Source organism: Pan troglodytes, chromosome 10 (genome assembly GCF_028858775.2).
Source record: "Pan troglodytes isolate AG18354 chromosome 10, NHGRI_mPanTro3-v2.0_pri, whole genome shotgun sequence".
Lineage (NCBI taxonomy): Eukaryota > Metazoa > Chordata > Mammalia > Primates > Hominidae > Pan > Pan troglodytes.
The window spans coordinates 19,935,115-19,948,355 of NC_072408.2; the positions used below are offsets into that span (position 1 = coordinate 19,935,115).

The 13,241-nt window shown below is 44.7% G+C and overlaps 1 protein-coding gene across 2 annotated transcripts in view; it reads left to right on the top strand.

The window, feature by feature from the left end:
• APOLD1 (apolipoprotein L domain containing 1) overlaps positions 1–6,994 on the top strand; it is a 65,677-nt gene extending 58,683 nt beyond the window's left edge. Inside the window, exons 1-2 of one of the 2 annotated variants that reach the window (XM_003313501.6) lie at positions 1,110–1,231; positions 2,448–6,994. In XM_003313501.6, the coding sequence (XP_003313549.2) occupies positions 1,229–1,231; positions 2,448–3,191 (747 nt within the window). In that variant the 5' untranslated portion in view covers positions 1,110–1,228 and the 3' untranslated portion in view covers positions 3,192–6,994. Of the gene's footprint in view, positions 1–1,109; positions 1,232–2,447 lie in introns of those variants that run through there. The other variant, XM_001139700.7, reaches the window with a different exon arrangement.
• The last annotated feature ends 6,247 nt before the right edge of the window (positions 6,995–13,241 follow it).

A 13,241-nucleotide genomic window follows, 5' to 3' on the forward strand; every position in this document is an offset into this window, starting at 1 on the left:
GGACCAAATCTAGAATAATCAAGTTTGAAAGGACTATGGTTGTCCTTTCTGTTGCTACTGTTGTTATACTGTGTTGATAAATACAAAGTATAGTCATAAAGGTGGGGGATTTAATCATGTTCCAGAATGATATGGCTGTTAAGGCTTTCCAGGTAAGCCAGAGAGTTGAGATAATCCTTATTCAAGTGAGAAATGAATTTGGCCCTCCTTATCTGGAGGAGAGGGTTAGAAGGACGATGGATGGATTTGGGGACATGTAGTAGGACTGAATTCCTAGGCTGAGCTCCAACCACCACTGAATGCCCCAGAGATATCTATGTTCCATCTGGTCTGGTCTGCAGCAAGTCCACAGAAGCTACATTCACTTTTCCCTGCTGAATTATCAAAATAATTGCCCTTCAGCCCATGCCTCACGACCCTGTAGACAGAATCCACTCATTTCCCTATCACATGGGCTACAATTGCTACTTCAAGTGAAAACCTGGGAAGCCAATGCCCTGTTGTGGTTGAAAGTGTACAATTAGCTCCTCGTGCAGGCTGACCCCACTGATTTTTCTGATGCATGTGACCTGGAGTGTGCCCTTTCTGAGACCGCCAATGTCTTCTCCACAGCTGGAGATGCCCAAAACTGCACGCAGCACTTCCTGTGGGTGTGGCCTTGCATTCTTAGGACTGCAGGGTACCCGCTGCATGCCAAATGATCCCAGGCTCCAGCCACTCACAGATTCACAACGCTTTTAAAAATACAGCAGTGGAGTATGAGCGGCTATGTCAGATATGAGGGTTTTCCACCCCCTCCCTTTTCTTTTAAAATATGATTTTGTAATGGTGGCCTCAAGAAACACTATAATTGGTCAGCCTGGGGTGCGTTTGAAGGCCTTCCCTATCGCGTCATTAGCTATTCTCAGGAAAGGCAGGGTATCCCACTGGGAGAATGACAACACACTTGTTTCAAGTTAGGGAAGAGCCTGTGGTTCTCTTCCTGCGTTCAGGGGAAAGCGAACACACAATGTTCGTTTCCTAAATACGGGATGTGCTGTGCTGGCAGGTCATTTTCCACCATGTCACGTCCTTCTGGATGAAGGCAGCAGGGGTCATGACAGGAAATGGCAAATTCTCAGAATGAGACAAGGCTTTCCCAGGGCAGCCATTGGTTCTCTGGAACTATAAAGCACACTCATCCAGAAACAGCCTCAGATTTTACTTTCCTGGAGGCAGACAGAAGTGAATGGTAAGTGGGGAACCCCGAGGCATATATTCGGGATGACTTTTTCTCATTTTCTCTTTTCACCTGGAAAATTATCCCTGGTGGGTTGGATTATGGAAGCATGGAAGTAAAATTAAGTCCTATGAATAAGGAGATGAGGATTCTAGACTGGGCTCTGTGAAGAATCAGCTGCTTCTAGAATCTGATGTCTGATGCAGGCAATTCTTCCAGATGAGAATGATTTCTGCCCTGATAGCTCAGTTTTGAAATGCTCTATTTCTATGGCTCATTTGCCACTTTAAAGAAGTTCCTAATAATGAAGAGTACAGTGGACATGAAGGTGGGAATCTGCAACTAGGATGAATGTACTTTTCCCCCAAGATGTACAACTTGTTCATATCTTTGTCAGTCATCTTCAGTTGGCTTCAACGTGGTAGAAGTTGTTGAACAAAAATTTTGGCCACTTTATTTTATTCAACCATTACTCATTTTTAAAAGAAAACTTTCGTAACAAAGAGACATAATGGTATTAATTTAATGTGACCTAGTTTAAATCAAGCACCCAGCAAAGACTGATGTTTCTGAAGATCCAAGGAGCCCTAGCTAGAATAAACAGTGCAAATCTCATTTTAGGCTTGATTCTAAGAAAAGAGCCTGGAAGAATCACAAGCAGAAGAGTTGCTTCAGGCAAGCATCTAACTTAGATTAGTTTCTTCTGCTTGGTAGAAAATACGATTTTTGAGGGTTTGGTGAAGTCTTTTTCATTCATTAGAGAGAGAGAAAAGTGTGTTGCAAAACTCCTAGGATCCAATTTTCACATGATGAAAGGGCTTTGTAAACTGTACAACCCACCACTTACAAAGTGTTATCTTAAGTAGAGCAAAGGCCTCAGTACTGCAGAAGCCTTCTAATACCACGCCCCTCCCAGTTTAAATCTTATTTAACACATAGCTGATGAAGCCCATCGTTAACGTTCCCTGGGAGAGAAGCAGAAGATAGCATTATTCCTATTTCCATATGCAGAGATAAGGTCCTGAGAACTTGTGTGGCTCCCCCCGGATTCCAGAACAGGTCTTTGAGAACTTGTCTCATGATCCACTGGAAACAGACCCGTTCCCCTAGCGTGGCAGTGGCTGCTCCGCTGAACTCGTGCCAAGTTCCCGCTGGCGTCCGGGCAGCAGGGCGGGAGCGGCGGCTGGCACGGAGACTCCAGGCTGACCGCGTGTCTATGTCCCCGCAGGGAATGGAGAGGCCGGCGGCCCGGGAGCCGCATGGGCCCGACGCACTGCGGCGCTTCCAGGGACTGCTGCTGGACCGCCGAGGCCGGCTGCACGGCCAGGTGCTGCGCCTGCGCGAGGTGGCCCGGCGCCTGGAGCGCCTGCGCAGGCGCTCCCTCGTAGCCAATGTGGCCGGCAGCTCGCTGAGCGCAACGGGCGCCCTCGCCGCCATCGTGGGGCTCTCGCTCAGCCCGGTCACCCTGGGGACCTCGCTGCTGGTGTCGGCCGTGGGGCTGGGGGTGGCCACAGCCGGAGGGGCCGTCACCATCACGTCCGATCTCTCGCTGATCTTCTGCAACTCCCGGGAGCTGCGGAGGGTGCAGGAGATCGCGGCCACCTGCCAGGACCAGATGCGAGAGATCCTGAGCTGCCTTGAGTTTTTCTGCCGCTGGCAGGGCTGCGGGGACCGCCAGCTGCTGCAGTGCGGGAGGAACGCCTCCATCGCCCTGTACAATTCTGTCTACTTCATCGTCTTCTTTGGCTCACGTGGCTTCCTCATCCCCAGGCGGGCGGAGGGGGACACCAAGGTTAGCCAGGCCGTGCTGAAGGCCAAGATTCAGAAACTGGCCGAGAGCCTGGAGTCCTGCACCGGGGCTCTGGACGAACTCAGCGAGCAGCTGGAGTCCCGGGTTCAGCTCTGCACCAAGTCCAGCCGTGGCCACGACCTCAAGATCTCTGCTGACCAGCGTGCAGGGCTGTTTTTCTAAGAACATCCTTTCCCCCTAATGACCGAGGCCAGCAAATCATCCCCATGGGATGCTCCAGAATTTGTAGCTCCCTTAGGAAAACACCAAGCTGGGTTAGGAGCCGAAGGCAAAGGATGAGAAAAACTGTTTTTGAAGTGGGCAGGTCCCCAAAGCCCTTCTTTTCCCATCACTGTGACATCTGCCTGGGCTTGAGTGCTACGGACTTTTCAGTCTTCCTAGTGGAAAAATGTGACCCAAAAACTCTTTTTCCTGTATCAAAAACTTTCTGTCTAAACACAGCTGGGCAGGCAGTCCTGTTTTAAAGTTATTTCGGGGTCCCTGACCATGCCCTGGTGGCTTGGCCTGAGACTGGAGAGAGTGCCATCCTCTGGGTCCTCTCCAAGTCCTACTAGTCTTTGAAGTCCTCAAAATGTGCGTGAGGAAGGCATTTGCCTCTCCCAGAATTTCTGATACAAAGAACTCCAGAATCCAGAGCAAATCAGCCCTTCTCTGAACGTTGTAGGATGGTTCAGAACCCAGAGAGGGCCCTGGTGCTGACATGTCCTCCTCTTCCCTTTCCCCTCAGCTTACCTACTCCCAGATGCGGCCTGGGTATGAAGTAGGCCTTTCCTGAGTGGCTCCCAATCCAGTCCTCCAAGTACTCAGAGGGGAAGCCCGTGAAGCCATCATCTAAGTCCTGCTCCCTCACATGAAGCTGAGGGCCAGATAGATGGAGCGACTGCCAACTTCATTTCCCGACATCATTGTGTTCAGAAGAGAGTGATGGGTTTTGAGTTAGACAGTCCTGGGCTTGAGACAGGCTTTGTCACTACTGTGTGAGTGTAGCCACCTAATCTCTCTGAGACTGTGTAAAACAAAGATGATAAAATCTCACCCTGTTGTGAGATATTAAATGAGACAAAGTGCCTAGCATGACAGTGCTGGCTCATATAGTGTAGTCCCTGGAATGGCAAATTAACATCACCCGGGAACTTGTTAGAAAGGCAAATTCTTGGACACAACCCTCCTGATTTATGGAATCAGAAACTCTGGCTGTGGGGCCCAGCAACCTGAGTTTAAACAATTTCTCTGGGTGGTTCTGCGGCACACTAAGGTTTGAAAATCACTGCAACAAATGCTAACTTCTAATCCCCTTGATGAGCTTTCACGAAGTCTCACGGCTTCTCTAGGGACTCCATGGTCTTCAGAGTCGTTCACAGATGACCAAGGACAGACTGTGTCCCAGAAGCCAAAATGAGAGAGAGAGAGAGAGCACGCGTACGTGCACCCTGGGGCAGTGTCTCACCGTAAGAATAAGGGATGTAACACTAAAAGCCCATTAGAGGGCAGTGTTTCCCGCCTATTGTAGAAACTGGTACAGAAAGGAATATGAAGTTCCTGAAACTGACCTTTGTCTATTATTACCTTCTCTGAAAAGTGCCAGTCCATGTATTTTTTATTTATTTTAAGTTTGTAATTTAATTTTTAATTATTGTTTATTGTTTGCATTTAATTTTATTTAATCACCACATTTAGAAAATAATAAGAGCAAGTTTCTAAATGGGAGACTGCTGAGGCTCTTTGCAAGAGATGAGATTAAGTTTGAGTTTCTAAGGCAGGGCATGAGCTGGAAATAGCATTGCTTTCCTTGAATGTCTCTCTCCTTCAGGGAGATTCTTTTTCTCTAGTGTTTTAAGTGATCCTTTGAAGTAAGTGTGGAGAGTCTTGAATAGCAAGACCAGGAGCTGAGTTTAAGCTTATAATGGAAGTTTGCATTGTGGGATATATAACTGAGGAAGCATATTTATCCTGAAGGTATTTTGCCAGAAGGTAACACTTGACCTGGAAAAGGAATCTATTTAGTTCAGGAAAGATAAAAAGTTTAGAGGTATGTGAAGGAAGCACTTAGAACTTGCAAGCCTGATGTCCTATCAAGTTATGTCTTCTGGGTGACAGACAAAATAGCTTGTCTTATGGTGGTGATGTGTTGCATTTTCACTTTGGGGTCTGTAAGAAACTGTCAGTGAAAATATGTACAATTCCTTCAATTTCCATTCTTAACAACTGTAATGTTGAAAAATAAGTTGAAAAGTCTTTGGGACCATACATGCAAAAACGGTGCCTCTGTTACTTAATTATTTAATATTCTATAAATGTACCCAGTCTGTCCGCACCCTTCCCAATGATGGGGCAGTATGTCTGAGGAAGTATAATTTCAGTACTGGGGTCGGGGAGAGGAGGTGATGTTTCTACATTTTTATTTTTTCTATAAATTGCAATTGGTCTGTATGCTGGTTTATTTTGAAATTTATATTGGTTTATTTTCAAGCTGGTGTCATCTCCTAGACTGTTTCACCCAGATGCTAGCATTTTTTTTTTTTTTTGAGACAGAGTCTCACTCTGTCACCTAGGCTGGAGTGCAGTGGTTTGATCTCGGCTCACTGCAACCTCCGACTCCTGGGTTCAAGCAATTCTTCTGCCTCAGCCTCCTGAGTAGCTGGGATTACAGATGTGCACCAGCACACCTGGCTAATTTTTTGTATTTTTAGTAGAGACAGGGTTTCGCCATGTTGGCCAGGCTGGTCTTGAACTCCTGGCCTTATGTGATCCGCCCACCTTGGCTTCCCAAAGTGCTGGGATTACAGGCATGAGCCACCTCGCCTGGCCAGATGCTAGCATTTTAGATCAAACAATTCATTTTAGATGAATTGTTTTGTTTCACAATCATTTTAAATCATTTTAGAATGTACTTCACATTATTAGTTGTGTTATAGCATAAAGGTACAACCATTCCCTAACTCCATCTTTTATTAATGCTTAAGTTTAAATTATATTCTTCCAATGCCTAAGCTATTCCCTAGAATTAAACTGGGCACTTCTGGAAGCAGCAACAGTAACAGCAGCAGCAAACTTTTCCTGTCATATTTTGGGTGTATCAAAAGTTCTAGACTTTTGAAGTTATGATTTCAGTGGCCCACTTTATTTCTAAGGAAGAGTGTCTACTTTGGAATGATACTTTGCACATAGTAGGAACTCAAGAAATACATTTGAATAATTTAATTAACTGTTTAGCTATCTTAATGAGAATTTGTTGACAACAAAAGATCATCCATCGCCTTATGTGTGAGTAAGATTGGAGCCTCTATCAAGATTTAGTCAAGTTCAGTTAGATTCTAGAAACAAATATTTATTTCTTTCTTTTACAGGGATGTGAATAAGGCTTTTCCTTAAGGCCTTCATTCTATAAACAAACAGGTTGAAATGGTATGTTGTAAAAGAGAAGACAGGAGAGAGGTATTTAGGTGATAAGTGTACCTCACAAAAATGCCAAAGTTTGAAAAATAGATATGTTTGTTCTAAATGTTGAAGTGCTTCTCTGTTAGGTTCTGGGGCTTGCAATCATTTGAATTGTTTTGTTTCACAATAAAGGAGATTCACTGGGTTCTGCATTTTAAGGATTCAATAGAACTGCTCCATTAAAAAAATAATCCTTAGCAAGCATTCGAATCCTAACTGCTTTGATGCAGTTGCCCTCGGGCACCTGTCATTTCCAATATGGTAAGTGTCAAAGTCAAAAGTATTTACTGGGAGAAAAAAGAGAGGAGTGGTTGTAGAAGTCTCCCTAAATCAGATATGTCAAGCAATCAGCCAACATGGTGTATTTCTCATTCAATATTTTAGTGTGAATTGGGACACTGAGATAAAGACATTGTGCAGAGATAAATGGGGACACAGTTAAATGTAGCAACTCTTGAGTTCATTTTTTCCCACTGTAGCAAAATTAATGCTTTCTCTTTATTGAAATAAATTGCTCATTCCTCAAATTTTTTTATCTTTCTGTAATTAATTTCCTAGTTCTATGTTTCCTTGTGTATGAATTAGTAACTTTGTAAAAGGGCAGATGTTTAATCATTTTCACTTAGAATATTCAGATCAAACTATATGAATCAATTTTTTTAAATAATCAATGCATACACAGGAATTCCCTTTTGCCTAGAAATCAGACTTCCAGCAGTCTCAAAACCTTTGAACATAATTACAACCTGGGAAGGAATTGAAAGGAAACCTAGAATCAGCCAAATTAGCCTTCACAACATCCAAACACTAAAGAGAGGTGGGCAGGGAGGGTGAAGGGCAGCATGTATATCAGGAAAGAAAACTTTCCCGTAAATCTCTGAGGGACTTCACCTTGCAAGCCACCGATCTTGACCATGCAAGGCAGGCTGGGAAATGTAGTATTTTTAGCTGAGAACAACGCTGCCCCTAATATACCTAAGATTCTCTTGGTAAGAAAGAAAAGGAGGGTGATCATTAAGTAGAGGGTCCAGCAATTTAAACAAAAAGCTTATTGTGGTTGCGGCAGCCAGTTGGGGACGACTACTCTGGAGACGACCTCACTATCTCAGTGCCAGCTGCACCTTGGAAACATTCCTGGGTCTGGAGGCTGCACTGTTAATAACTGTACAACCAAAAAAGGCTGTGTTGGCAGGCCCCTGACTGTTTGCAGAGGCCAGCCGCAAGCTGGGATCCTATCTTTGCTGAAGCATATGGTATTCCTGTAGTAACAAGTGTCCTTTTAGTTAATTGCAATAAATCTCTTGTTGAGTTGACAGGAGGTTGGGATGTTACTTTTTGCTGCTGGCAAACTCATAAGAGGGAAAGTAAACCCTGCTGTGGTCTGGAATAGGACAAAGAGTGAGCCCTTAGATCTGAAAACAATCTCTTAGCAACCAGAGAGCTGTTAGGAGAGGGGAAATCGTGCTGATGAAGCGAGACCCATCGTCCAGGAATGCACATTAGGGGTCCTCAGCACCCCCAAACCTGACTAGCATTAGCACCGGGTTGTGGAGAGAAGGCCCTCTAATGTGGTCTTTGCCTGCACACATAGAGATTATCTATATGAAGCTACATCTGCAGAAAATGATGTTTAATCCAATTTTGTATTTACACTGGAACCCCAGAGGTGGGAGGACAGGCAAGCCTGTGACCTGATTCCCCCTGAGCTTTAGCCATGGGTCATGGCCAAGGCATCTGCCTCCCTTACACACAGGAGCAGCCAGATCCTGGCCTCCTCCAGCATTTGTGTGAATACGGTTGCCAAATTCACCAAAATAATTATAATTGGGAGAAGCTACACAAAAAGGGTAGGGGTGATGTCTAAAGTCTTTCTTTTAGGCGAAACTTCTTTTTCTACGCTCCCCGGTTGATAAGCATTTCTTTCTGCCCTCACTTTTTATTAAAACTGCACTCTCAAAATATCATTTAAAAACAATATTTTTTTCAGTGCTTAAATAAAATGACATTTCAATAATATTGAACATACATGTGGGATATTTAACAATAATAATAGCTAACATTTATTGAGAACTCACTAGATACTCTTCTAAGTACGATTTGACCTGTATCATTTCATTTACCTTACAAAAATCTTATGGTGTGCACACTATAATTACCCTATATTATTAGATAAAGTAAGGAATTTGAGAGGTTGCATTGCCAGCATGAGGTGCCCCAGAATTTGAATTCTGGCAGCCTGACTCCAGAGTTATGCTCTTAGCTATTCTTTTCCTTTTTTTTTTTTTTGGAGTCTTGCTCTGTCACCCAGGCTGGAGTCCAGTGGCATGATCTCAGCTCACTGCAACCTCCGCTTCCTGGGTTCAAGCGATTCTCCTGCTTCAGCCTCCTGAGTAGCTGGGATTACAGGCGCCCACCACCATGCCCAGCTAATTTGTGTGTGTGTGTGTATTTTTAGTAGAGATGGGGTTTCACCATGTTGGCCAGGCTAGTCTTGAACTCCTGACCTCAAGTGATCCACACACCTTGGCCTCCCAAAGTGCTGGGATTACAGGCATGAGCCGCTGTGCCCATCCAATGCTCTTGGCTTTTCTGATTTTTTTTTTTTTTAGACGGAGTTTTGCTCTTTTCGCCCAGGCTGGAGTACAGTGGCATGACCTCAGCTCACTGCAACCTGTGCCTCTCGGGTTCAGGTGATTCTCCCACCTCAGCCTCCCGAGTAGCTGGGATTACAGGCGCCCACCACCATGCCTGGCTAATTTTTGTATTTTTAGTAGAGACAGGGTTTTGCCATGTTGGCCAGGGTGGTTTTGAACTCCTGGCCTCAGGTGATCTGCCCATCTCAGCCTCCCAAAGTTCTGGGATTACAAGTGTGAGCCACTGCGCCTGGCCAATCCTAGCACCTTGGGAGGCCGAGGCAGGTGGGTTGCTTGAGTCCAGGAGTTAGAGACCAGCCTGAGCAACATGGTGAGACCTCATCTGTACACATAATTTTTAAATGAGCTGAGTGTGGTGTTGCACACCTATAGTCCCAGCTTCTCAGGAGGTTGAGGTGGGAGGATCACTTAAGCCCAGGAGGTCGAGGTTGCAGTGAACCGTGATTGGGCCACTGCACTCCAGCCAGCCTGGGGAACAGAGCAAGAACCTGTCTCAAAAAAATAAAAACATCTTCTGGCAGTAACAGTCTCATCTAGGATGAGTAATCTTATGCCAGTAGGCTAGTCAATAAGAAAAAAATAAAATATAGCTTTGCAAGTCACTAGTATTTATAATAAACAGTGTGGGTGTGATTTGAAAGTTATAAAACTTTTGCTCTGATCATAAAAACCTATGTATGGGTTTTTATGGTGGCTGGGCACAGTGGCTCACACCTGTAATCCCAGCACTTTGGGAGGCTGAGGTGGGAGGATCAACTGAGGTCAGGAGTTCAAGACTAGCCTGGCCAACATGGTGAAACCCCGTCTCTACTAAAAATACAAAAATTAGCTGGGCATGGTGGCAGGCACCTGTAATCTCAGCTACTCGGGAGACTGAGGCAGGAGAATCGCTGGAACTCAGAAGACAGAGGTTGCAGTGAGCTGAGATCACGCCACTGCACTCCAGCCTAGGCGACAGAGCGAAACTCTGTCTCAAACAAAACAAAACAAAGCCTATTTACAGAACAATATTTTGTGATGCTCCCCCAAATCTCCCAAACATGGCAAAATTCTGGTGAACAAAACACCTGAAGAGGAAGGACATGATTTATAAGAACTTTTTGCTAACTGTAGATGCGCCGGAACTGAAGATATCAGTAGAGATGACACAGACATGAATGAAGGAATTACTGGTCGAACAGGCCTATCTAGATCTGATTTTAAAACCTCAAAAAATGAAACTTCTTGGGGTCATTCCGTTGAAACTACTACTGACCCTGCTTGTCAAATTTCTTCCTGTTGGGGTGTGTACTCAATTGCAGTCTAGTAGCTTATGGACTAAAAGTGTTGGAGGTATGTGGGTGAGTAGATAGGTATGAATAGGAATAAGATGTTGGGTATCATAAACTATTCAAAATCATAATGCTTTGTGGTTGATTTGAATTTAACATTGTCCCCTGAGGTTTTGCATAGCAAACACAGTTAGTTATTTAATTTTAATTCTTTCTAACTTCTCTGTAGCCTTTGACTTTGCTGAATACCCAATTCTTTTTCTTTTCTTTTTTTTTTTTTGAGACGGAGTCTCCCCCCACCTCCTGGGTTCAAGTGATTCTCCTGCCTCAGCCTCCCAAGTAGCCGGGACTACAGGCTCGTGCCACCACGCCCGGCTAATTCTGTATTTTCGGTAGAGACGGGGTTTCACCGTGTTGTTCAGGATGGTCTCGATCTCTTGACCTTGTGATCCACCTGCCCCGGCCTCCCAAAGTGCTGAGATTACAGGCGTGAGCCACTGCGCCTAGCCAAATACCCAATTCTTAAATCACTCTTTTTCTTGAATTCTGTGACACCAGCCTTTCTTATTTAGTTTCCTTGACAGCTTTTTTTTTCTCCTCCAGTCTTAAGGTTCGAGTTTCCCTGAGCCTCAGACCCAGGCTGCCATTCCCCTGACCTTGTCACACAGCCCTTCACTGAGCATGTTCGTTTCCAGGGTCTCACCCGTCCTGGACTGGATGTTGGTATGGATGAAACCAGCTCCACGGCCGGGCACGGTGGCTCACGCCTGTAATCCCAGCACTTTGGGAGGCCGAGGCGGGTGGATCACGAGGTCAGGAGATCGAGACCATCCTGGCTAACGGTGAAACCCTGTCTCTACTAAAAATACAAAAAATTAGCCGGGCGTGGTGGCGGGTGTCTGTAGTCCCAGCTACTCGGGAGGCTGAGGCAGGAGAATGGTGTGAACCTGGGAGACGGAGCTGGCAGTGAGCCGAGATCGCACCACTGCACTTTAGCCTGGGTGACAGAGCAAGACTCTGTCTCAAAAAAAAAAAAAAAGAAACCAACTCTAAAGGATTCTTTGGGGTCAAGTTGAATTTGGTGGGTATTATGTCAAATGAAAACAAATGAAATCATTGTCTGAATGAAAAAGGTTGCAGGAAGAGTGCACCAAAACAAAAGCCCTGTCTGCGTTCCTACTATGCCATTCCTCTCATTGAAGTTCTATACCTGACTCCAGCCAGATGCAGTCTTGCTCTAATCTGAATGTCTAAGAGCAATCTGTGTGTCTCTTATGCAGACGTATCACTTGATACATTTTATTAAATATATATGTGCCTACCCCAAGGCTCTTAAGGACAGAAACCACATCACAGATATTGTTAAATCTCCCAATGTCTCTTCAGCTCCCGCCACAGAAGATGCCCAGTAGCATTTATTGACTGAACAAGCACAGTTTATCCTCATGGGATATGCTGGCATTCCTTCTCAGAACATCTGAAGCTAAATTTATCTGTAAAACTGGCCCAGTTTCACAACTCTTCTATTTCTACCAAAGGCAACATCAGTCTGCCAGTTGCCTACCCGGAAATATCATCATCTCCAAATCTTCCCCTTTCTTACTTCTCTGATATACTTTTGTTTTCTTTTCTTTTTTTTTTTTTCTTTTGAGACAGGGTCTCCCTCTCTCACGTGGGCTGGAGTTCAGTGGTGCGACCATGGCTCACTATAGTCTCAACCTCCCACCGTGATCCTCCCACCTCAGCCTCCAGAGTAACTGGGACCATAAGTGCTCGCCACCATGCCCGGCTAATTTTTGTATTTTTAGTAGAGACGGGGTTTTGCCATGTTGCCCAGGCTGGTCTCGATCTCCTGAACTCAAGCAATTCGACTGCCTTGGCCTCCCAAAGTGCTGGGATTATAGGCATGAACTAACACTCCTGGCCACTCTAATATATTTTTGTCAAAGTATTTCCTTCCCATTAAATGTCTCTCCCATCCATTTTGATCCAACCCACTGCTATCACACCCATCTAGGCTTTACCTCCTAACACCTGCAATGACCTTCAAGCTGTTTCTTCCTGATTCCAACTTCTTTCTGCTCAGATTCACACTATACTTCAATCCTTGATTCATTTACATAACTCCCAGATTTCTTTATATTCCAATCAAATGGAACATGACCTTATCTAAACCTTGACTCTGAATTTGAGTACACAGCCCAGAGAACTGCTGAGTTCCTGTGGTTTTGGCTGTGACGGATGATACCATGAAGGGCTAACAGGAACTCAATTCTGTGGTTATTTATTCATTCATTTATTTTTATTTATATTTATTATATTTATATTATTTATTTTTATAGTATTATTATATTTATTTATTTATTTATTTATTTATTATTTTTATTATTTATTTTTGAGATGGAGTCTCGTTCTCCCAGGCTGGAGTTCAGTGGCATGATCTCAGCTCACTGTAACCTTTGCCTCCCGGGTTCAAGCAATTTTCCTACCTCAGCCTCCTGAGTAACTGGGATTATAGGCACTTGCCACGATGCCCAGCTAATTTTTGTAATTTTAGTAGAGACAGGGTTTCACCATGTTGGCCAGGCTGGTCTTGAGCACCTGACCTCAGGTGATCCACCTGCCTTGGCCTCCCAAAGTGCTGGGATTACAGTCGTGAGCTACTGCACCTGGTCTAATTCTGTGGTTTTAATGAGAAAATGATGTTGTAGTGTAGTGACTTTCAAAACAGGCTGAGTCAGGAAGAAAAGGTCCCAGGGTGGTGGTGCAGGGAAGCCTCGAGAGGGGAGGAATGGGGAAAGCAGAGAGAGACAAACAGGAGTCGGCAGGTCATGTCATCACTAGGTGAA